Genomic DNA, 25987 nt, shown 5'->3' on the forward strand with positions numbered 1-25987 from the left:
TATATGAATAGTTTGTTCGCCAATATTTTTAACAACAGTAATAAATTTAGATTTGTCACAATTATGTAAAGAGGGAAAAATTTCAATATTTGAATTTTTAAAGGTGGGTTCAAACAAGAAGGTTTTGTCTTTATCATTAAAATTTTTAATTTTTAAAGTTATTTGAGCTGATTGTTTTGGTTCAATTACTAATTTTCTATTTACAATTGCCTTAGAGTCAACAATTGAATTACAAAGTGTTTCACATTTTTCAGTTAATTTAACTTTAAAATTTTGAAAAACAGCAACATTATCATGGGGGAAAATTTTAATATCATGTTTGGAAATGAAGTCATAGCCCAGTATGGCATCAAAATTGCCATGTGCAAATTCAGAAATATAAAAAGGGTTTTTAAAATGTTGTTTATCAATTTTAAACGAAATTTCAGAGCAAAACAAAAATTTTAACTCTGAATTTACAGTTCTAATTTGAACATTGCTCGAAAGAAGTCTAGTTTTGTTATAGTTCTTTATCGCTGAGTATACATCCTTAGCCATGAGTGAAACACTTGACCCGGAATCCAATAAAAATTTAAAATATTGATTGCCAAACTTAATATCTATTATGGGTAAATTCTTACTTGTATAAACATTATTGATATAAATTAATTTAGATTCTACATTAAAACTATTAAAATAATCTCTAACTGTATCAAATTGTTCAGAATTCATCTTAGAATTTAAGTATTGATTAAGTTTTTGCTTGGGTGAACTTGTACGTGGGAGTGAGGACATTATGTCACCCTTTAATGGCCTCGTCTTAAGTTTAAATGACTCTTGTAGGTAGATTTTGGCATAGTTTGTTCAGAATTATATCTCGTTTGACTGTTAAATTGCCTTGCATTATACCTTTGTGAATTAGGATTTTGAAACCTATCATATCTATTGGGATAATTGTAATGAGGGAAATGAGGGGTCACATATCGTGGACCCTGAAACCTAGGATAATTAGTGGGACGAACAGTTGACAAATATAGTCGACAGTGGGCCATAATGTGACCTCTTTTATTACAAAAATGACAAATTATTGGCTGCTGTGGTTTTTGATGGGTGTTATCTACATAGTTTAAACTTTCCTGTCTGGGCATATTTGAAGCCTCTCTTGATGGTGTTATAGATAATTTAAACTCTTCACAATTGGCCAATGTATGTGGCTTTGAGCAATATTGGCAAGAAATTTCCTGTACTTTTAATGTTAGGGTTTGTATTTGGCTTTCCAGCCTCTTTAAAGTATCATTATCTGATTTATTTGTAATAGAATGTGAATTTAGTACCTGAACGGTGGCTTTCGCCATAGCTAACTTATTGGCTTTAATCACTAGAGATTCAAAGTCACACGAGTCCTCTAAAATTAATGACTCCTTCAACTCATTGGGCAGGCCATTGATCAGCTGGAGGGCTTTGATCTGGTTTAGGGCTTTGTTATCATTTACTGAAGTAAATGTTTTTGCAACCAGGGACTCGATTCTATGTGCGAAACTTCGAATCGATTCACCTGGCAGCAAAAACATACTATTGAGTGATATCAGATTACTGGTAGGGTTCACATCATTTTGGAAAAAATCCTTGAGCAACTTACACGTTGTCTCAAAATTAGCATTTACAAATTTGGGATTATTGGCTACGAAATCCTGAGCAACCCCTTGCAATTTCCCTTTCAAAAAAAGTAAGGCAACCTCCTCCGACCAGCCGAACAATGCTTTCATCTGGCAAATCTGCTCCAGAAACCAAGCAATGGATTCATCACCAGAAAAGGATTGAATATTTAGGTTAAAATTTTTAGCGTCGGCCATTGCTTGAGCTCTAGTGCGCATTAAAATGAAATACAATTAGAAAATACAGTTATATAATTAGGTTTTGCCAAATGAAAATGCCTTAAAACAAAATAGTTACTTATATAAAATTTATAATGAGGCACATTAAATAAGGAATAAATTTTAAAAATATAAAAATTTAATACAACATATTAATTTGTTTTAAATCAATGAACTGTTTACTATATTAATTTAATTCTTATGAGACCAATTAAATACCAATATTCAAATATTATATTTAAACTTAAATGGTTGAAAAAATTTTTGTAATCAATAAAATGCATTAAATATTAAATGCAAAAGATATATATAAATATATAAAATATAACGGTGAGCTTGACACATATAAACAAAACACCTCCGGATACTAACGTAAAAATTTTCATACGCATTATGTCATGTATACTCACAGGTGGAATCTTCCAAAAGCACAACATCAATTAGCACACGCGGAGCACAACACTACTAAAAATGCAGAACAAATTTCTACGATCTTCATCCTTGGTTCCATTTTCATCGTAAAATTTGGAACCCCTTACTGCATTTCGAATGGAAGACGATCTCACTAGACGATTTCAGTAGAAGGCGCGCACCGAAATTTTTTCCTTTCCGGTATTTCTCTAGATAAGCATCTAAAACCATCATCTGTTCTAGGATCCTGGTCATGCGGCTCCATATTATTATTATATTGTCGGGAGGTGTGGTTGATGGAAGGGCCATGTGGTGAAGATCATTCGCCATCTGCTTGTGCTGGAAGTTGTATGTCTCCATTCAAATGAAAAACACAGATTTTTGTAGACGAAGGCATTTTATTTAACATTTCTATTTCATTTCAGTTTTTGAGAAACATGTTCATTTCAGTAAGCGGCTCATCAATGCACAAGAGCCTAACTGCACCACGTGCATGCTGGATCCTCCCTGTGTGCTCCAGGGAGTAGATAGTAATTTAATTTAAGTCATTTGAATAATAATTGTTTTCTTGCTGAATTTACCTGATGCATCAAATAATTAGGAGATAAGGAAAAACTTATTATGGTAAAAATCAATTATTAAACTCTAGAGCACACAGGGGGTAAAAACAAAAATTATCCTGCTGCTTAAGAAAGCAACCAACTATTCGAGATCCACGGGGAATACTGGTCTATCTCCAAAAGATAGCGTCCCCTCCTTAGCGGTTGCAAGAATCTCTAAAGACGAGCTATGAGTCGAGCCCTAGAGATCCTGCAAAGGCAATGAAGAGGGCGCTCCTGTTGGAGACAGCCCAGTAGGAAGAGTAAATATTGTGGTGATCCCATGATCACACCACATATGTACAATGCAAAATAAAAATAAAAAACGAATTGCCCTGAATAACTTTTGACCTAATGTTTACGATCTTTACGTTGTGGGACTCAATCTTAAAGGTTTGAGAGGGTAATCTCAAATGTTCAGACGATATTTTAAGTTACGATATCAGAAGCAAAAAAGTGTTTTTTCTAATTAAACGCACCTTATTTTCGACGGTTTCGGATTTCTGACCGGTAAAGTATATGTACCGGTAAGTAATCTGGGTAACATGGTCCCTATAGTTTGGTCAGAGGAGGGTAAGTTTAGACTCCATAATGTTAATTTTATTTTTTACGCATTTTTGTGCAATTATTTCTTGAGCAAATTGAAAACTTTGACACAGAATTATAAAATACGTTTGACTAAAGATAATTCCAAAAAAATTATAATTTTTAGTAAATATTTATTATTTTATTTCATAATTATTGAACGAATTTTGAATTGTCATATAATTTTTAGATCATTTTAAAAATGAAACTTTACATAGCGAAATACGAAATTTGAACGAAATATGTCGTATAGTTCCTGAGAAATCGTATTTGAAAGAAACCATAGTATTAAAATTCAATTTTCCAGAAATTATGCAACCAATTTCTCTCAAATTTTGTATTTTTTTTTTTTTTCAAATTTTGTAAAATGAATATTCACTTTTCTTTATAGCCCTTTCCTCCTGATAGTCAAAATTTTATGAAATTTGGTTACAGGTGTTACTTTTGCAAGCTATATACACGCTATAAACTTTTACATGCTTTGCATGCACTTAAAATTTATTTGTTTCTTAAGAAGAAGTTCATTTTCTGTAAGAAAAATAATTATATTCCGCTGTGTATAAGTGAACTTTTCTTATAGTTTTTAGACATTTCTCTAAGATATTGTCATAAAACTTGACAAAATGAAAAACCGTCAAACCGTTCAAACTTATAAGGGTAACAAGCATTTTTTTTTCTTTTTGCAGGGTGTACAGAAGGAGGGTCGTTTGATAAGTTGACAGCGGTCTCAAAAATATAAGAAACTGGTAGTAAATCTCGAAAAGATTTTTGAAAACCTCACGTCCAAATATTTAAAAAAAAATATTCCAGTTAGAAAATCTCTGTGAGAAATTTTTGTTCTCAGAATTATCAGTAATTGGAAAAGTAAAGTAGCAAGTATTCAAACATCTGAATAAAAATTTTACAACCAGTTTGTTAATCTTTTAAATATATCAATCATATTATTAATCGATGTTATTAACCCATTGTATACCGATGTTGCCTCTGAAGCACCAGCAAAATTCACCATAAAAAATTAAAATTTTTACACGTAAGCAAATTTAATAACTACATTATTTAAAGATTTTTAAAAATTATATAATAAATACTGCGTAATGTATTTTAAATAGTTTATTGCTTATATTAGTTTACACAGCGTTTTAAAGTACTTGGATTGAAAAGGTAAAAGTAAGATAGAAAGAAAAATGCTATCTGGATTCTTAATCTGCAGAAATTTGTGACCCCTAACACGTATAGTTTTTCCACTTTCTCTTTTGAAAAGGATTCTAAAAACATGTAAAAGATTTCGATAGCATTTTTCATTTGTCTTCACTCAAGCAGAAATTTGTGACCTCTAACGCTTATAGTTTTTTCACTTTCTTTTTTGAAAAGGATTCTAAAAACATAAAAGATTTCAATAATATTTTTCTTTTCTTTCAATTGAGCATAAATTTGCGAACCCTAAGCGTTTAGTATTTTTTTTTTCTTTTTTTTTTTTTTGCTTTCTCTTTTGAAATGCATTCTAAAAACATATTCGACACTATTTTTCTTTTATTCTCACTCAAGCAGAAACTTGAGACCCTTAATGCGTTTAGTTTTTCTACTTCTCTTTTGAAACACATTATGAAAACGTATAACATACATGCCAACTTTTACGTTCTTCAGAGAAGCCTTTACTTAATGGTAACAAACTGAAACTTGGAGCAAAACTGCGAGTACACTTTTAATTTATACGCAACCCACTCTTCGATGAACGTAACGACATGTAGAAGATCTTCGAAACGTACGTGTAATTATTTAAATGTAATGTATTCAAAATCATTCAGAAGTTTATTAAAACAAGAAACAAGTTTTAAGGCATAAAAGTGGCTATTAGATTAATCGTAAAAATAAAATCTTTCGGAAAATAAGGAAAATGTGGCAGATTTGATACAACAATGGTGGTGATTATCCTCTTCAGATCTGTAGTGGCACGTCTGAGCCGGGAAATTGTTTTAAGTTGGTAGCTAATGAATTTGGAAAAATATACAGACTTAGAAACATACGTTACTATTAAAATTATTTTCATTTCGTTTATCATGGTGTGATGTACATGCAAAGAGCAAAAATATAAACTGACCGCTTTGAATAACTTTTCATCTAATTATCGAATCTTCACGTTCTAGGAGTCAATCTTACTAGCTCGAAGGGTTGACCTCAAATATACTAATATATTAATGCAGACGATATTTTAAGTTACGAAATTAGACAACAAAATATTATTTTCTCTGAATAAACAAACATTGCCTTTGACTGATTTCAAATTCTGATTCCCAAAATATAGAGGTAGCCGCAATCTGGGAAATATGGTCCCTATAGTTTGACCAGGAGAGCGGTCTAAAGTTTGAACTCTTTAATTTTAATTTAATTTTTTGCGTATTTGGTCATATTTCGAGAAATTTTTATGCGAATTAAAAACTTTTCGCTTATAAATTATAAAATTCGTTTAGCAACACATAATTTCAAATAATAAATTTCAAAAGATAAATTTCAGTGAGTTATTATAATTTTTCATTATTTTATTTCATAATAGTCGAAAAAATTGAGTTGTAAGGTATATAATTTTTTACATCATTTCAGGAAATGTAATTTTGCAAACTAAAATACAAAGTTTGTGCAAAATTCGGTCTTGAGAAATTGAATTTTAAAAATACGACTTTTTCAAAATATGATTTCTGAGAAACTATTTGATCTATTGTGTTCAAATTGTGTATTTTGTCATTTAATATGAAATTGATGTAAAAAAATATATACCTTATAATAAGTTTTCGTTCATTTTTAAATATAATAATAAAAATAATAAATATTTACTAAAATCTGTAATTTGCATCGAATTATCTTTGAATAAACTAATTTTATAATAAAGTGCAAAAATTTTTCAATTCGCTTTAAATGTTTCCGAGACAAGGTTTAGTACGAAAAAAGTAAAATTAACATTAAGGGGTCCAAACCTCGGATATTTCTCTTGGTCAAACTATCGGGACCCTATTTTCTACATTGCGTGAAACCTCCATATTTTGGGGGTCAGAAATCGGAATCCATCGAGAAAAAAAAAGGCATGTTTATTCCGAAAAAGTGCGTCTTTGTATCTGATTTCGTAACTTAATATCTTCTGCACTAATTAATTAGCATATTTGAGGTCACCCCTTTGAACATTAAGATTGAGTTCTAGATTTGAAGATCCGATCATTAGATCAAAAGTTATTCACGGTGTTCCATTTTGTATTTTACGCACTGCACATTTTAATTAAAAAAAGTAGAATTTAACCAGCATAGAACCAAATATAGCATTTATTTATTTAAACTATTACAGGAGAATTTGATATACACAGTTTATTATCTGTAAACTTTTCTACCATTTAATGGCTGTGCTGGTCTATAATTATTTAAAAGGTGGCATTTATCAGCATCTGGTGTACCTTCTTTCACTGAATACAAGGAAAAAAGCTGATTCATCTGAAAATAAAAAATAGAACATTCATATTGACTGAAGTTTTATAACATAATTGTTAATGCGTCATTGGTTCGGATTTTTTCAAACATGTTTTGCTGCTCAAAAGCATTCAAATCTTTTAAAGTTTTAACTTAAAGTTTTTTTTCAAACATGTTTGCACTAGTGATTTAAAAACTAATACATTTAAAATTAGTTTAAAACTTAGAAAAGTACTTTTTTAATCAACTTTCAACCAAGCATTATCCAAAAACATTTAATAAAAATATGAGACCAAATTTTTTTTTCTGTATTGAGTTCGAAATTTAAGAGTGGATTCATTTTTTTTTTCATATATTTCTAAATATATTGCAACAGTTTTCCTACTTTCTTTTATGCCAATTCCTTATTATGCAGTTTTCGCGATTTTAAACTTGAAATTCTTTTAGTTGTAAAAATAAAATTATTGAATTCATTTTGGAGCTATGTTTTAATTATATGAATAAAATTCAATTAATTTTTAAAATATTCTATGTAAAATGAGTTGTTGGAAAATGAATCTTTTTAATTAGGAACAAAAACGTATCCGACTGTCCACTTCTCTAGTAAAATTTGAATATATTTCTAATATGTTGGCAATGAGTGGAAGTTGTATGATATATTTCTATGAAAATAAAAATAAATCTCTTTGCGCTAACCAACTACTTCGCTTTTTGAAAAATGTTTTACAGGGTGAAAAACAATCAAAAACAAAAGCTTTCGGAATTTCTGATTAATTAGCTAACAGTTTTAAAACCTCACGGCGTAGGAACTTTATTAAAGTGGCTTTTTATATGAACTTTTGAATCATTCAAATATTCTGGTGTGAAAAGATTTAAATCAGTTTTTCTGAACAAGGAATTATTCATTGAAACATCAATATTTTAAGTTTTTTTGCCAGTAATTTTTAATGTTTCATATTTTCTCCATTCTTTTGAGAGTTTAGCATAAACCTATTAATTTTAGTGTTTTACAATAACTCCAATTTAATTATATGTTTCACAATTAAACCATTATTTTAAATATTTCACAACAGTCTTATTAATTTGAGAGTTGAAAACTAGTCAGATTTTGTTAAGTGTATGTCCCAATGCCCCTTAAATAAATCTTGCATTCTCTGTAAATTAACTTTAACTTAATGACAAATGCAAGGTTTTTACGAGCCTCAATTCTTTTTTAAAGAAGTTTTTTTTTTTTCAAAATAACACATTGTGGTTGCAAAATATGATAGAAGTTGGTCTCCATTTTGTTAATAAGATTAAGACCTTTGAGGGAGAATTTATATGAAACATATTTTTTTTCATTATTTTGTATTTATTTAGCTAAAATAAGTGATGAATATTACAATTAACATTTTGATAATTTATAATTCTGAAGTACGGCATGAAACACCGGTGTCTTCTTCTGCATAAAAAGTAAAATTTTCCCAACATGGCACACTTTCAAGGAATATTTTTTAAATTTGTGCTTGTATGCAGTTATTTAGATAGAAGAAAAACTATTCATTATTGAAATTTCTCTTACAACTTACAAAATCAATTTTTTTACATTTTTTAAATATACATATGAAAATCAAACTGCATTTCGGATTTTATATTTGATGCAAATTCAATCCCGTAATCTAAAAGTTTCTTTAGATACTATTAGTATGTTTTTTTACAATTGTAAAATACTAAAATATATATATTTGCTTGCAACTATAGCTGTAGAAAAAACCTATGTAAGAGGCACCGGTGTTCCATTTGAGTCAAAAGGTAAACTTTTTCTCATATCCAGGGGAACCCAGTATGTGCTTTCATCCTCAATTCTTATAATCATTAACGTAAATAACTAACTTTTTCAAACTAACACATTTTTCAAAGACCAGAATGCAATACACATAAAATTATAAATCTCTTCGCATCTGTTAACGACATTCATTTGCAGTCATTTAGATCTAAGAGAAACAGCTATTCATCATTGTAGTCAATGAATCAATAGAAAATCAATGTTTGATAAATTTACTAGTATGAGTGGAAAAAAAATTAAAACTTTATTTTGGGGGGGGGGATTTTTAGTTTTTAGACAAATATAATTTTGATAATTAAGCAGATTTTTTTAGAAAGTATTAGCTTTTTTTGTAATTAATCAATACCAAAATATATTTTTGCTTGTAATTAGACAGTCAGATAAAATATAAAAGAGACGCAAAATGTTCTATCTGCATCAAAGGGATAATTTTTCTAATACAAAAAAGAACACTTTCATGTGCTACTTCATCATAAATTCTTAAATTCATTTGCTTAAATAATTTACCACAAAAATAGATCTCAGAGATCTGAAGGAATCCTGATATTAGATGAATCAAAATTGAAATGAATCAGTACTTACTTGGTTTCTGTTTACTGTTTTAGGCTTTCTGCATTCCATCCACGTGAGTCCTTCATCACATGGTGGAAAACTTAAGGAGCCCTCATATCTATAGAATGGACAATTATTGTCAATCAGATCCCCCAGATAAATCTTGCCCTGTCTATGCGAATTTCTATTGGACAGTTGAATTTCTCCTTCGAATTTTTGTCCTTCATATTGAAATGCTTCCTTGACGGACAAAATGTTGTATAGTGCTGAGTTCAGTCGACGTCTTTCCTATTTATTGAGAAAGTATGATTAAGTTTCTTTTTGAAAAGGTATATTTAAATATAATTCTTCATTAATATATAGGTTTATTTCAAGTCTTTCTAAGGGTCATTATTTTACATGGTTGTAGTACAATAACTGATTTGGCACAAAGATCCATTAATAGTGACCATGACATTAGCTTTCCTAGACGATTTTTAATGATGCAATATTAAAACCTATGGCAACAAGCATAGATGGGTGATTCTCACGAAATATGACAATTTACAGCCACTTGCACCAAAATCTTATACAAAACTACTAAAAGAACTTTTTTTTAAAATTTAATAAAAAGCATTGCTGTTAGCATTTTAAAATAACCTAGTACTAGCATCGACTATTTTGTATATTTAAAAAATTTAATTGAACTTCAAAATTTCATGTTTCTGGCAAGTCACAAACAATGTTTCCAATAATAACTAGCTTCAAAACTTCCCAGAAATATTTCAATATCTAATTTTTTTTATCTCAACCGGTGTAAGAATTTCTAGAATATACGCAGAAGGTATTATTTACAAAAACTTTGGTTGAAATAATTTTTTCTGTCAATAATTTGTTTGTCACAAGAAAATCTGTCATTTTCCTGTCTACTTTTATTTAGTGCTTTATAACCAAAATAGATAGCGCCAGTAATCAATATCTTATGTTAATAGATTGATTAGATACCCTCCTCTCTGAACGTGCCTTGTTGCATGAAAAAAGAGCAAACTTTCTGGTTCAAAATCACTTCAAAAATTTTTTCAAGATGAGTAGGTTTTTGCGTTGTTATATTCCTGGCTTCCTTAAATCATTAATAACATAAACTACATAGATTTATCTGAGTTATTTTAAGAAATTTTGTTGTTTTCTGCAGAATATAAACGTCTTAGGTCAAAATATTAAAATAAAGTAAAGTTGTATGCTATAAAATGGCGAATTTGTCATTATCCTAGCTGTTATTTTCCTGGCTTATGAAAGCCAGGACATTTAAGTGTTACCAGAATTTTTTTTAACTGCTAATACTGTAAAGAGGGAAAGCAAATATTAGCCTAATACCAAGTTTATGTATGATTGTAATAAGATTGAATGTAATCAAAGTTATTTATTTACTTAATGATTGATTATTTTACACAATTTTATTCTGTACATATCAGCAACAAAAAATTTTTTGATTCATTCTACAGTAGATAAAAGAATTCATTTCAGTTATTCATGGTTCATCTAACATAAAGGCTTAGGTTTTGTTACTTACTAATAGCTTAAAATGACTGTTTTTTCAATCTTCTAAGCTAATGGTAGAATGGTAGAAATCACATAAATCTCGGTGCGCTGCCGCGAAGCGGCATTAACCGATTCATCTGTAGTAATAAATCGATGATGAGGAGTAGTGAGGAGGAATGGAGATGGGAGGAAGAGGTGGTGCTTAGCACCGAAAAATCGAGAGGGGGTTCGTGTGAGTCGGCTGGGGCTGAGTGTATTTCGTGTGCTAGGGCAGCACCATATTCCTAAGGAAGACGGCAGTGATTGGGCTGAATTTAGTGTTGTCGTCAATTAGTTCAATATCTAGGAGTGAGTTAAAATTGCTGGTAGTACAGGTTTTTGCTTCATCGTAGAAATTTTTGTTTTAATTTTTTATATAGACGTTGATGTCATCAATTTTAAGATCCCTTTTTATACTATTATTGCTAATGCATTTAGGTGCGCCGACGAGTCTTCTAATAATCTTTCCTTCTGCCATAGAGAGTTTACTTTTTAAATGATCACTTAGAGTTTATTTTTTAAATGATCACCCTTACCAGACTGGAAAACAATTATTATTAATATACTACCACTATTATATTTTTCTGAGAATCGTGTGAAATTTAATAACATTCATAAACTAACAGTATCTTTACCATAATGTTTCCACGATAGCCTCGTTGGGCCATTAATTCATTTAATCACATTATCTGTAAAATATAAGTTCATAAGTGACTACTAATATACGCAGTAAACATATACATAAATAATATTCCCTATTAGAAACGAGTGATTACGAATAAAAGTGGTTTAAAATCGCAATTAAGATGCACGTTAAGCAGTTTGCTCCGACATACAAGACTTGCTTTGAATTTGCAGTTTAAAAATTGGTGCTGTGACCTACAACTACTTAAGGAAGTGTATCATACTTCTGCCAATTAGACAAACTTTAATAAGATTTTTTGAGTGAAAAATAATAAAAGTACTCCGATTGTTCACCATATCCTTATACCTATGTTAACAACTCCTTCTTTCATCATCAGGAATCTTGTTAGCTAAAATACAGACTTCTAAACCTACGCCTCGTACAACTGAAAGCCTCCACACGTTGTTTTGTAGGTAGTCCGATCAGACCATTATGAAAATAAACCAGTTTATAAAAAAAAAGAGTCATTTAATAGAAAATCTAGTAAAAATAAAGAAAGTGGTAGCAAATATATGTCTAAAAATTTGTTTAATTTATGAATATGATTGGTTTGTTTTATTTACTTGTCTACCACTACAGATTCAATTCTCAAATATATATGGTAAATATCTCTCAGTCACTTTAAAAATAAAATTTGGGTTCATGCGCCCAATAGGTTCACTTTTTTAAATAGTCTGCGCTGACTACCTATAGGAAACCTTGTGGTGACTTTCTGATGTAGGAGGTGATGACTAAACAGACCGTTAATTTAAGACTTCTATAAAAGTCAAAGGAGCTTCAAAGAACTTTAGAATCGTTGATTAGAATTTTTTGTTATAAATGAGCTGGGAATGTTTTTTCATGGGGATACTGACAACCAATTCTAAAGATAGTGAATAAAAAATAATTATGCATACCTCAAGGAATGCTACAACTGAAACTGATTTTCCATTGTTCTGATGAATTAAATTAGCCTGTTTTAAAAAGGAGAAAAAAGGGTTAGAAAATGATCAGAATATGTAAATGAAGTAATGAAAATTAATTAATATCAAGCATCACTAGGGAAATTATGTTTAGGCCTTCAACTCAATCATTTCTATGTGGGATGTCCCTCTAAAGCGGCGTTAATCATAATCTTATAATAATAAGTTTATTAAAATGATAATAATTACAATTCCAGTGGATAATTTGCACTTAAAATTCGTAATACTTTCCCCTCCCTCATATGTAGTAGCTATCTTTTGCTTTTTTTACGAAAATTTTATTCTCATTAAAAGTAAAATAAAAATTTCAGTGATAAATTTAAGGAAATATCTTTTAGATTTTCTCTTTAGCTCACATTTAAAAAAAATAACAGTCAGATTTTTTAAATATACGTTTAAATATATTATGGTTATTAATTTTTTTTAAACCATATTTATTAAGTAATGAATGAAGTAACAAAAAAGCGTACCTCCGACGCAACTTTAAGTATAATATCTTTGGAAAAACTAAAAAGTTGATAGCATAGTGCTTAAAAGAAGGGAGAAGGATTTTAGCCCTTTTTTTTGCACATAAGTAACGCAATGCCATGTCATGGTTAACACGTTGAATGCAACTCTAATTTTACATGGCTTGCCCGTCTAGCCAAACGGTAAATAACTACAAACTAAATTTGCCAATATTGCACAGATTTTGCTAGTTTTTTAAAAGGTTCAGCATGACTGAGCTAATACCGATACCGATATAAATTATGTGTTACGATGTTCCTAGCCCGTAGGGCTATCTACACCTTCATCTAAGATAGAACGGAGAATAAGGGAAGAGAGGGGATCAGAGTGGTTACGCAAGCGTATACGTATAAAATAAATTAGTGATTAAACAATTCATTGTGCATGTTTGCACAGTCTAAGACTTAGCTAACAAAAGTGGTGAGTTAGATAAGCCTACGAATTTCTTAGAAATAGTGCTGGATAAAAATCTATTAAATTGAATTTATTAAGCCAAAAATCACAATTAATAAACTCTTACTCGAAAATATTTATTCGCTGTCCGAAGCAAGTTGGCATCTCTGTGTAAATAAATAAAAGTATTTTTGGGTGTTCTATATTGCATCAATTTCTTCAAACTATTTCAGAGATGCCAACTTGCTCCGGACACCAAATATACATTTTAAAGTGGTAGTTTATCAATTTTGATTCTTGATTTAATAAATTCTATTTAGTAGATTTTTATCCACCACTATTTCTAAATAATTCGTAGGCTTATATAATTCACCACTTTATTGTATTAAGGGGCCGTTCAAAAAGTACGTACATCCCGAAGGGGGGGGGAGGGGATTTGCTATTATGTACGGTTTTGTACGATGGGGAGGGGGGGAGGTATTATACAAAGTACGTACTTTATAAACATACACCAAATTTAAATTTGACTTTATCCTACACACTCCTTAAGTAAATGTTTAATTTTATTTAAAACATAATTATTTTAATTTTTATGAAAAAGGGGGGTAGACTAATAAAATGTACGTACTGTAAGGGGGGGGGGAGTAAGACCTTATGTACGGTAATGTACGAAGGGGGGGGGAGGGGTTTGAAATTTCTCCATTTTTGTGTACGTACTTTTTGAACGGCCCCTAATGTCGTGCTATATCTTTTAAAAAGCATGCAAAAATAGTCAAATATATGCAAAATTTACTTTGTAGTTATTTACCATTTTTTTAATTATTTTGGCTTGTTCTTAGCAGTTGGCATCTCTGCCATTTTAGTAACGATAATGATATAAAAAAGTTAAAAATTTTATTCGAATTATGTGTTTCCAATAATTTTGGCTTCTCCGGTCACCGGTGGCACCCGTGGCGCAATGATCAAACCATCACCTCCTATATCAGAAAGCCTCCACACGGTCATGGGTGAAAGCGAGACGGAAAAGAGGAAAAGCTGGTAGTAAACCCATTTCAGTTTTAACATGTTTTCGGGAGGAGTTAAACTATTTTCTTTTTCAATTATTCAGCTAAATCTACTTTTCTATAAAGAAAGAAGCTGTCTTTCATCTATGCTAAAATTGTAAAAAAATTATGGTAGTTACAGAAATTTAATGTTTCTTGAAAAAAATGCTACAATGAAATGCTTTTTTCCGTCTCGCTATATATAGGCTTTCCGCCCTGCACACGGTTTCTTATAGGTAGTCTGCGCAGATTATTTAAAAAGCGAACCACTTGTGCGCAGGAACCCAAAACCTTTTATAAAAGTACTTGAGAGAAATTTATCATATATATTTGAGAATTGAATCTGTAGTGGTTGACAAGTAAATAAATCGAATCAATTATATTCATAAATTAAAAAAAATGTTAGGCATATATTTGCTTCCACTTTCTAATTTTTAATAGATATATCATATAAAATGGTTCTTTCATTAATTGACTTATCTTCATAGTGGTCTGATCGAACTACCTACAAAAAATCGTGTGGAGGCTTTCAGTTATAGGAGGCGTTGATCAAACTCAGTGCCGGTGACCCCCATGGCATTCAAAGTGTTAATATATTCGATAGCGGAAGACAAACCAGCTTAAGGCCACAGGTGTCGAGTAACTGAATATTTATTTCTTAAAGCTTACCGAAATCGTAAACTTTCTACCATTTATCGAGTCTTCTGATCCTTTGTGTGTTTCGTTACCCCAATGGAAAGCGACGTGCAACAATGTAAACTTCTCACCATCAACCATGACTGATCTTTCAACTCCATCTTGAGGCCATACTAGAACTGGAAAACACAGTATTTAATAACAATTCAAAAACAATTTATAATTAGTATATTTTTAAATTGACTACATGCGCTCTATATATCATCACCTGTCAGATTTCCATTAATGTAACTGTTGCTGTCAATTTCATTTGTTAAAATACATAATCTATGGCCTCTTTAATCACTACACTTTTTTGCTAAGGATTTTAACAGATGTACAACATGTGGTCTGATGTTTCTTCCGGGGTCGTTAAATTTAGCAAAACTTTTGTTTAATCACGTCAACAAATGTTTGTAGGCATTATAAGAAAAAAATCACTGCGAAACTAAATCGTGTTGCATGCAGCACCGGCTCACAATGATGTAACTGTTGAAATTAATGAAAAATTTTAAAATGCATAATCTATGGCCTCTTGCATACCTGCCAACTTTATGGTTCTTTGCGAAGGAATTTTACCATGGGTAGGGCATGTGGTCAGTTATTTCATCCATGGTCGTTAAATTTCGAAGTAATTTGGTTGTCGGCATCATAAGAAATCGCCACGGCGAGACTAAATCCTTTTGCCGACACTAAAACTCATCATTACCTCATTGATTTGTTTTTCTACATGCTTCAGAATTAGTAATATAAATTACTTATTATTGGTCAAATGATCAAAAATTTTTTTATCGTACTTGATAAACTGTTAGTGAAATATTTAATAGTTGCAATAATTTATTAATAGTTTGTTAGTAAGCGTAATGTTGTTATTTGTTATAACTTGCTATTTTAAATGTCACGAGGGCATGCCCATCTTGCTAGTCAATTGCCTTGCTCTTATTTGACAAGAGAACACCGCTATGGTGAAAGGTATCACAAAACCCCCGGGTGTATGATAGCACCACTCATTCGAGTGGTGCTATCATACACCCGAAGAAAATTTCTGAATTTTCACCATGTACTACTTAGCTACTGAACACAGAGACTTTCAATTCCCCAGATTTTATGAACACGTTTATCGTACATACTATTTGGGTCTTATAAGAGGTTTCAAGAATAAAACCCTGGCCTCTCCTGTGAAACATAATTTTATCCGCAGTCCGATGATTCAATCCTCTGGCTACCATAGCCCGAACATAGCTCCGCATTTTTTGTCGACCCCGATAATCTTTCAAACAATTCATTAAAGAAATATTAAGAAATTACTAACTAATTTTAAGAAGGCGCTTTTGAAAAGAGCCTAAAAGCTTGGAACTATCTGTATATTATAATGGAAAACTGGATATAACGAAAATACGTCATAGACTCTTTCTGAAAAATGCAAATCTTTATAGAGTCAAAACAGAAAGTAAAACTTACTCGCGGAGCCAATGTTCTCTATCGTGACGTTGCCGATAGGTTCATCGTAGCCATGAAGTTCAAGTCTCTGACGCTCTCCACTCTTCACAGTTTCTCTCGTTATTATGTTAATGGGAGATTGAGATGTTCCATTACAATTTGGATACTTCTCACCCCAATGCAGTGGACCTAATGGAAGGAACTCAAATAATTATGTAAAAATGTAGGCATAATATGGTGCATTAGATTTGTTCTTGTTTTCGTTTTAGTTTATGCTTAAATGAATGAGATTATTCACGAGTATATATAACGAATACTTTAAGAGTTTCGAAAAGTATTATCAACCATAAATATATTACTCTGGATGAGCACTTAGGGACACTTTTTTGTGTTATCTATGGTTTATGTTAGCAGGTTTTCTCAGAACATAGGGTTTATCTTAACACATTTTCTGATGTGCTTTTTCATGAAGTGAATGAAACAAAATTCAAGTAAATTGTATTAAAAGCTGTTATGTAATAATGTGTTTCTTCTTAATAAGTGCAGGTCAAAAATAGTTCTTTTTATACAAAAGAGGCAAATTGCTAGTATTAGTTCGTTTAACTAGTGCTTAGTCTTAATTGATACAGCTGAAAGATACATAGGAAGCAATACTTCACTTTTCTCTACAGCAATGTAATATGAATAAAAAAATGCAAGTACAGCATTTTGTACACAAAAAATCCTTATAACTGCTCAATTATTCATTTTATCGATTCCTGTTTTGTCTCATTCAAACCGACATAAAAAATGCTTAGGAAACAAATTCCAAAGTTGTACAGATAGTAATGCCAGATGCCTAAGTATGCACAACTTAAAATTTGTACTTTTTGTACACAATCTCATTAAATCAATCTGAATGAAATATGCCGGAAAGAGTGCCTAACTCGTCTTTTTTTTTAAAAAAAATTCACTACTGTCCGTAAATAACACCATTTCTTTCAAAAATGGGAAAGCGTACAGAGATGAGTAAGGAAGTTTTCTAGCATCATTTATAGTGACATCACAAAGAATTCAGTTAAAAAAATATCTTGTCGATTAAATTTTTCCGCAGATTCATCCTTCTTTTTTTGGTAGAATTAATGAACTAATAAAAATGTCAAACACTCTCGAAATATTAAATTACAAAAATCCTTACGTATATTTTTGAAATTATCAATATCAAGGCATTATTTTAAATATCTAGTAAACACATGCAGTTATGGTCCAGCCTAATGGTCCAGCCTTACAGTGCAGTTTCTTTCTTAAAACATTGTGGTTGGACAGTATTCTCAATAGTATCATTTGTCTTATAGGAGAACCAAAACAATTTCACCCACAGTAACTTAACAATTTTTGAGCTATTTGAGTAAGATTATTCAAGTATTTAAGTAACCGAGACTAAATAAATAAATCATCAATGCCAGTGAAATAATTGGAGCTACAAGGAATTGAAAAAAATTAATAATAGAATAAAATGTTGGATTAAGCAATGTCTTACCATTAGGTAAATTTAAATTGTAAGTCCAATCTTTGTCTTTGTCAGCAGGGCAGTCTTCGGCTGATCCGATTGCAAAACCTGTAATATATTGATTTGCTTTTTTGTATATTTTTTAACAATGCAGCATCAAATAATTACTTTGCTTATAAAGGAATTTTTAAAAAGTGACACTTAGTAATTTTTGAGTAAGATTCCAAACATCACGAAAAATAAAAAATTGTTGCAGATCTAATGTGCTTTATAAAACTTATGAAACGAATGAAACTACATAATACACTCGTTATTACCACAGCATTATTATAAGGAAAAATGCACAATAACTTATATTTTAGTTTATCTTGCCATGCCTTTTTATAACTGAAACAAACTATTATGAATTCCCTGCCTCAATGATAAATCACTGTCAGTAATTTTTAAGTACTTTATAAACAATTTAATCAATTCAGAATTAAGCTTAATAGTCCCATTAATTAAAGCTTTTAAACCATTGTCAATACTGCCTACTAGTACGCATTCTGCAAAATGTCATAGAGTAGTAAATAGGTAAAATCTAAAGCATTTAAAGACTTGGTAATAATGCCAGCACTTAAAAAGCCTCACAACGAGGCAAGAGAAACAAAGAGGTAGATGAACTTTTGAATCATTTAGATGTAGGGATGTGAAAGTTTTTTTTTAACATGTTGAGTACCGCGTCAGTCATCGGTGACTGACACTGAAATTACATATATTCCGCGGCAACCACCGGTGGCTGGCACTGAAATCACATTTAGGCCACGTCAACCACCGGTGGCTGACACTGAAATTACATTTAGGCTGCGTCTGCCACCGCCTCCTATAACTGAAAGCCTCCACACGGTTTCTTATAGGTAGTCCGATCAGACCACTATGAAGGATATCCACTTACCGAACGAGTCATTTAATACAGCATATAGTTAAAATAAGAAAGTGGTAACAAATATATAACTAAAAAATTTATTTTATTTATGAATATTATTAGTTTGCCTTATTCACTTGTCAACCACTACAGATTCAATTCTCAAATATATAAGATAAATTTCTCTCAATTACTTTTATAAAAGGTTTTGGGTTCATGCGCACAACTGGTTCACTTTTTAAACAGTCTGCGCGGACTACTTATAAAAGACCGTGTGGATGCTTCTTGATGTAGGAGGTGATGGCTGACAGCGTACAACATGATATAGAACTATAAAATTTACACTCTTTCAGAGATGCCAACTTGCTCCGGACAGCAAATGTATATTTTAAAGTGGTAGTTTATAAATTGTGATTCGTGGTTTTATAAATTCAATTTAGTAGATTTTTATCCACCACTATTTCTAAATAATTCGTAGGCTTATATAATTCACAATTTTACGGTACTTTAGTCATGCTATACCTATTAAACAGCAAGCAGAAATAGTCAAATATTTGCAAAATTTACTTTGTAGTTATTTAGCGCTTTATTAATTATTTTGGCGTGTCCGGAGCAGTTGGCATCTCTGCTCTTTTAAGGAATTGCAGAAAATTTATACAAAATTTACTTAATTATTGTGATTCTTGGTTTAATAAATTCAATTTAGAAGATTTTTATCCACCACTATTTTTAAATAATTCGTGGGCTTATATAATTTACCACTTTTGTTGGATATGTCATGGTAAACCTTCTAAAAACTAGCAAAATCAGTCTAATATTTGCAAATTTAGTATGTAGTTATTTACAGTTGTGGCCTAACGGGCAAGACATGTAAAATTATCGTGGCGCTCAACGTGTTAACAAAGAATCTTACAATAAAAGCGAGCTGCTAACTACTACGCTTTTATCAAAATATTTTATTGAGTGGTAGACAATTAAAAGTTAAAGCTTTGCCACGAGAGTATTGCATAACAAAGAGGCTTTTTATATAAACTTCCGAATCATTTGCAAGTAGTGAGGTGATAAATAAAGTTATATCAAATTCATAATAAAAGAACAATACATAAAAGCATCAACTTAGCTTACACTCGTAGAAATTTTTCCAAAAAGCTTAGAAAGTTGGCAGGCCTGCATAAAACATGAAATTGTTAGCGCCACTTGTAATAACTTGACGTAGGGAAACCAAAAACAAATAGTTCATAACAACGTATGATGAAATTAATTTTTGATTGAATATTTCTCAAATCTTATGAGAAATTATTTCGTTTGGATTTAGAGCGCCAACCGGTAATCTGAGGTAAAAATTGACAGCCATGTCTTACAACGTATATACCCTAATTTTAGTACGGATCAAAATAGAACATGCACGCGTACGCAGGGTTCGAACGATTTTTATAAAATATAAAAAGCAAAAGGAATATTGTAATAAAAAGAAAAAAGTTTTTTTTTCAATTGTATAATCTATTATATATATATGTATAATCTATAATATATATGCATAATCTATATATAGGATAATCTTTAAAACTAAAATTTTAAAATTACAGAAAAAAATTTTTTTAAATGCAATGTGACATCGATGATTTAAATATCTATACTTTCGATACTTAAATTATTAATAGCATAAAATTAATAATTGAGATCTATAATTTAGGCAGTTATACTTTAAAATAATTCTTAAAATGCATAAATAATAATAATGCATAAATTAGAATAATTTTAAAAGGAAAAAAAAACACGCAAAAACACAAGAAAAAAGAATTCGTGATTTTTTTTTAATTAAACAAAAATATTGAAAAATATAAAAAAGCATAAAAAGAAATAACTTACAAAAAAAGTAAATAACTAATAATAATGCTAACTGTGCAGAAATTTTATAATCCATGGTGTTCTCGTTCACTGAGAATCAAATGCAAGGCTTTATTGCAAATTCACAGTTCTTATACGCCATTCCTTTCACTTCCTGTTACCTAATAAATGTTACACAAGTTATAAAATAGTTTCATTGGCAAATAAGTGTTAATTTACTTTAAACATTTGGAATATGTTTGAAATTACTTGACGAATTGAATACTCTCTGATTTTAATGATTATGATTGACAAAAGTCAATGACGAAAATTATAGATGGTGACATAGCACTTTTAGGGAAAATCTCATCGAGGCTAATTGGCGAAGAATATTGACTATTTATAGAAGAATTGGCTATTTATGAAAGTTTACTGAGTCAGCAATGGTTGTCTTGTGGTTCCAGCTGGGTGCTTGGGCCGCGAAGTGGCCCCTATCCCATCCATCGTGAAAAATTTACACTTTGCATGCATTCATTAACCTCTTTGAGACGGGCGAGTCATGTATGCAATCTCAGGATGTCGATAATCAGGATAAAAAGATAAAACTTGTAGCCAAACTATTTTTAAAGAAGTTTATTTGTGGGCGGGGTAATAATAGTTTGCTTTATTAATTCACCTCTTCTTAATTCGAATTGTATAGTTACTCTTTTTGCCCATTAGTATTGGATGTGTTAAATTGGATGTGTTTAAAGTAAAAGCAAAAATAAGTCTGTTAAATTAGCTATGCCCAAACTTAAGCCACCACTATTATTTTTTACTATCCTGATTCATACATTACATTACATTACATATTTTATATTATATGGGATAAGGGTCATCTAGGCCTCAGATGCCTAGTTCTACAACAACGAACGGACGAACATTACATTATTACGATTACATTTACGACTTGCCCGTCCAGAAAAGGTTAAGGTTAGCAGTCGTTGCGGTTGCTATTAACCCCTTGGGGACGGGTGATTTAGAAAAGCATTCGTACAAAATCAGGATCAGGACGTAATTAAATAAAATACGGTAACTTAAATGTAGTCGTTTCTAATTTGACAGACTTACCTTGCTTTTACTTTAATTATTGTTAGTTTAATCATATATATAATCAATGTTAATTCAAGGTATAACTAAATAGTTTTATTTTGAACAAAGTAATGGTGAATTAAATAAATCAAACAATTATAACTCCGCCCACAAATAAACTGCTAAACAATTACTTTGATTACCAGTTTTATCTTTTTACCTTGGTTGATGCGGTTTTATGCTGGCACTTATTTGTGACAGTCGGCGCGAAAGGGTTAAAAGATTCAAGAACTTTGCTTGAATAGAATCTGCACGCACCTTGCAAGGATGTCACAGGCGACTAAAAATTTAAAAAGTGGTAGAAATTCATTTCATTTTTGTTTATTTATTATTTCTTTAACTATCCAATCGTAACTAACACGTTTACTTACAATTCAAGTTATTAATATTCAATTGAAAAACATTTGCAGTCATCTTCAATAGGAATCAGAATAAAATATGCTAGAAAAAGCTTTTTAATCCCTTCTCATACCTGCCAACTTACACTCTTTCCGAGAATGGATTTTCAGAGTGGTTGTGAAACAATAAACGAAAAACAATCTGACTCAAAAATATATTTATATTTTGATCCCGTTGAACTTCGCTTGCGCAAGGATTATTATGCTTTCGTATATTTATTGTAATTATTTATATGTAGTGGTGATCAAACTCATTTATAAATATCATTATAATTCGAAAAGTTAATTGGAATAACCTGAGTATTGCTACCACTTTAAATAAGAAAATACGGAAGAGTTGGCAGGTATGCCTTCTGATAAAATTTTTAATTTTATTAGTCACCACTTTCTGCCTTTTTAGTCTCCCGTAGCCAGTGATGGGCATCATTCAAGGAAATTTTATTCATGACTAAATTTAGTCAGAATAAATTTATTCTGAATGATTATTCACATGCAAATTTAGTCATTGTTCATCATTCATTATGAAAATTTATGCACATTTTTGAATAATGATTGATAAATAAATTCATTAGTCGCAACTAATTTTTCTGTTTAAAATTTTGAGTAGCCAAAAAAATGCAAGCATTATATTTTTTTCATTGCAAGCTGCGCGTCGATTACAGTAATCGATTACAAATGTAATTAATTGCAGATAATGATTGCTTAGTAATTAACTACTTGAAATGATCATGACTGATTAGTAATTAACTACTTGCAATGATCATGATTACAAGTAATCACAATAACAAATTATTATCATTTCTCGTATACAAGTGGTTATGATTATTTATAATCACAACAAAAAGTTATAACAGATAATCAGAATTACAAATAATCAAGCCCTGGGATTGCAGGAAGTCGTGACAACTTGTAATCATAAAGTAAGATTACAAGAAATCATAACTACAATTTATCATAATCTAACAATTACTGATAATCTTAAATTCAAGTAATTGTGATATATGTGATTACAACACGATTAGATTCAAATGGGCTTGATTGCATTGTAATAGAGATTGTAGGTAATTGAATACTTAGAATTACATACGAAAATAAGTACAAGAATATACAAATAAGATTATATTGTGATTACTTGTAATCACAATATAATCTTATTCGTGTATTTTTGTATACACGAATAGGAGTACAATAAGAAACGATTACGAGTGATTATGATTGAGTAATCAAAATATATAACTTATAATCATGAGTGCAAGTACTTGTGAGTACATGTAATTAAAATATATGATTACAAGTAATTACGATTGCATACTATATGCTTATTCACTTTGTATGTATGTATTCTATATGCATGTTTGTTTGTGTTGTCATATTTTTCTATACGTAGAATGAAGGTACGTATATAAATACAATTTATTAATGTACGAGCAATGCATGTAAGTTAGTATGTATGTAGACGTACATATGTATATGTAACATACGTACAGTCGCTCATACATAGATATATTTTAAACTCATTCAATATTTGTACGTATGCATGAACATGTATGTACGCACGTATGCATATAAGATATATGCATGAATTTATAGATTTAAATACAATGTACGGATGTATCAACAAACGTCTTTTGTACATACATTATACGTACATAATTTTGCATATAATATACATGTAAGCATGTATTTAACTATGTACGTGTGTAGAGACAATATACATACCCTCCAACTGCTACGGAATTCCCGTAGTTTTAGAAATCTTCTTTTCGGACGGCAGCAAAATTAATGTCTTAGTATTTTAAAAAAATTAATTTTAGCGTAACTTGTCCACTATTACTTATAAAAGTGCAGGCCATATGGCTAGATTCTTAAGTTCTGATAAAAGTTTTATGAGAGATCCATTTGCTTTAAAAATTTCTACTTTGGTTCGCTACCACTAGAAAGAATTATTTTCAAAATCCTCATAAGTTGGAGGGTATGAATATATATATGTACATATACGTGTATTTATGCACGCACACACATACATTTAATGTGTATATGTATGTGCATCTGTGCACACATAAGTACGTTTGTTTTCATACTTTGTGTGCCTAGATGCATACTAACATACATTGTGTATCCTACTTACGTATGCATGAACAATTGAACATACAATATACGTAAGTACGGATATACAATATATGTAAGCATTCAACTTTTTTTTACTTATTCATACAAGCATTTATGTGCAGTGCTAGTTTGTGCACTCGCATAAACGTATAGCGTAGTTAAGTGCTCATGTATGTACAATATATTATGCATTCGCGCAGTAACTATCTTAACAATTATTCGTTAGATCATGATTGCAGGTAAAATATAACTGCTTATGATTGTACATATTGATTATTTTGATTTCCTAAAATAAAAGATTTCTGTTACTTGTAACCATATACCAGTTAGTTGTGATTAGAGGTACTCATAATCACTTTTTATCTGAAATCGGTATTTGTAACTTATAAAAATAACTACAAGTAGTTTCTTACCACGTACGTTTTATTTCTAGTTGTCACAATCGTAGTCAATTAGAGTATTCCGTGCCCATTTGTGTTCAATTGTGAAATTATTCAGTTATTCTTGACTAATGAATAAAGAATAATGATTAAAAATAATGAAAGATTTATTCTTTATTCAAAATATTTCTGTTGTTGTTGTTACACATCCCCCTGGAGAAGGAAAGCCTAGACCAGGTCCCGAAGGCCCCGTCGCGTCAGTTCCCTATATATCTCTGCAGAAAGTTCCGATCAACCAGCAGCTGCTTAAAAGAAGCGCCAAGGCAAAAAAGAAGGTGATCAGGACTAGCAGATTGTGAGCAGGAACAAGGTTGGAAAGTCTTCTCCTCATTTTGAAACCTTAAACACTTAAGATGGCCACTACGAAATCTGGCCATGGCTGATTGGAAAGGCCGAGGGCCTCATCGGCTGTCTCATTGCCATGTACCCCGACATGCGATGGGATCCATTGGAGGCTTGTTGGTGTTTAAAATATTTCTGACTGATGAATAAAACTTTATTCATGACAAAATACCAATTTTAAATTTTTCCCGATTTTTTCAATAATATTGTTGTTATAATGTCTCTCTAAAATGTATTTATAGAGATTTCCTACTATAAGAGTATATTTTAGTATAAAAAACAAAAATAAAAAAATTTGATCAAAGTTCGTAAATTGAAGAAATCGGGAAAAATTTAAAATTGGTATTTTGTCATTTAAAGTATGCCACGAAGAAAAATTTCATGTTCACGAATTTTTCTTGCTTTTTTAGGGTGTAAAAAAGAAGAAAATTCATGTAGAAATAGCGTGCCCCCCCCCCACCCAAAAAAAGGGTTTTTTTTTTGGTTTTTTTTAGCCGCCTAATTGACTTTTATTTGTAGAATTGCTCAAATGTTCATTTTCTTTATAGCCCACCTGCGAGTCAAAATTATATGAAATTTGATTTCAGGGTTTACTTTTTCACCCTAAATCGAATGTAATACTGAATTTATATGTTTTTTTAGAAGAATTGTTAGGTTTTATAAAAAAAATCATATTGCTTCTGAGTTACATTTAACTGTTATTAATAAATTATCAGGGTTTCTTCGAGATATTGCCATAACATTTCACGGGACGAAAATCCGCACAAGTTATAAGGTTAATCTGCTTTTTTTTTTCAATTATTTTTTTTT

At 30.7% G+C, this 25987-nt stretch overlaps 1 protein-coding gene across 1 annotated transcript; it reads right to left on the bottom strand.

Annotated features, from left to right (window-relative positions):
- Positions 1-6739: 6739 nt before the first annotated feature.
- On the bottom strand, positions 6740-20950 carry LOC122272050 (carbonic anhydrase 1). Its single transcript, XM_043055044.3, has 7 exons — positions 20800-20950; positions 18057-18134; positions 16559-16726; positions 15092-15237; positions 12414-12470; positions 9306-9563; positions 6740-6922 (listed from the first exon to the last, which is right to left on the bottom strand). The coding sequence occupies exons 1-7, from the start codon at positions 20852-20854 to the stop codon at positions 6803-6805; spliced, it is 882 nt and encodes a 293-aa protein (XP_042910978.1). The 5' UTR covers positions 20855-20950; the 3' UTR covers positions 6740-6802.
- Between the last annotated feature and the right edge of the window lie 5037 nt (positions 20951-25987).

The sequence above is a fragment of the Parasteatoda tepidariorum genome, chromosome 5 (genome assembly GCF_982258835.1).
Source record: "Parasteatoda tepidariorum strain Cologne lab strain chromosome 5, Ptep-v5.0, whole genome shotgun sequence".
NCBI classification, from domain to species: domain Eukaryota; kingdom Metazoa; phylum Arthropoda; class Arachnida; order Araneae; family Theridiidae; genus Parasteatoda; species Parasteatoda tepidariorum.

What these genes read in the sequence shown, in the direction of transcription:
- LOC122272050 (XM_043055044.3), bottom strand. Translation starts at nt 20,854, where the DNA reads ATGGATTATAAAATTTCTGCACAGTTAGCATTATTATTAGTTATTTAC. An exon ending in CAATTTAAATTTACCTAATG is followed by an intron (nt 16,727 to 18,056) that starts GTAAGACATTGC and finishes TCCTTCCATTAG; the next exon opens with GTCCACTGCATTGGGGTGAG. An exon ending in GTAGAAAGTTTACGATTTCG is followed by an intron (nt 12,471 to 15,091) that starts GTAAGCTTTAAG and finishes TTTTTAAAACAG; the next exon opens with GCTAATTTAATTCATCAGAA.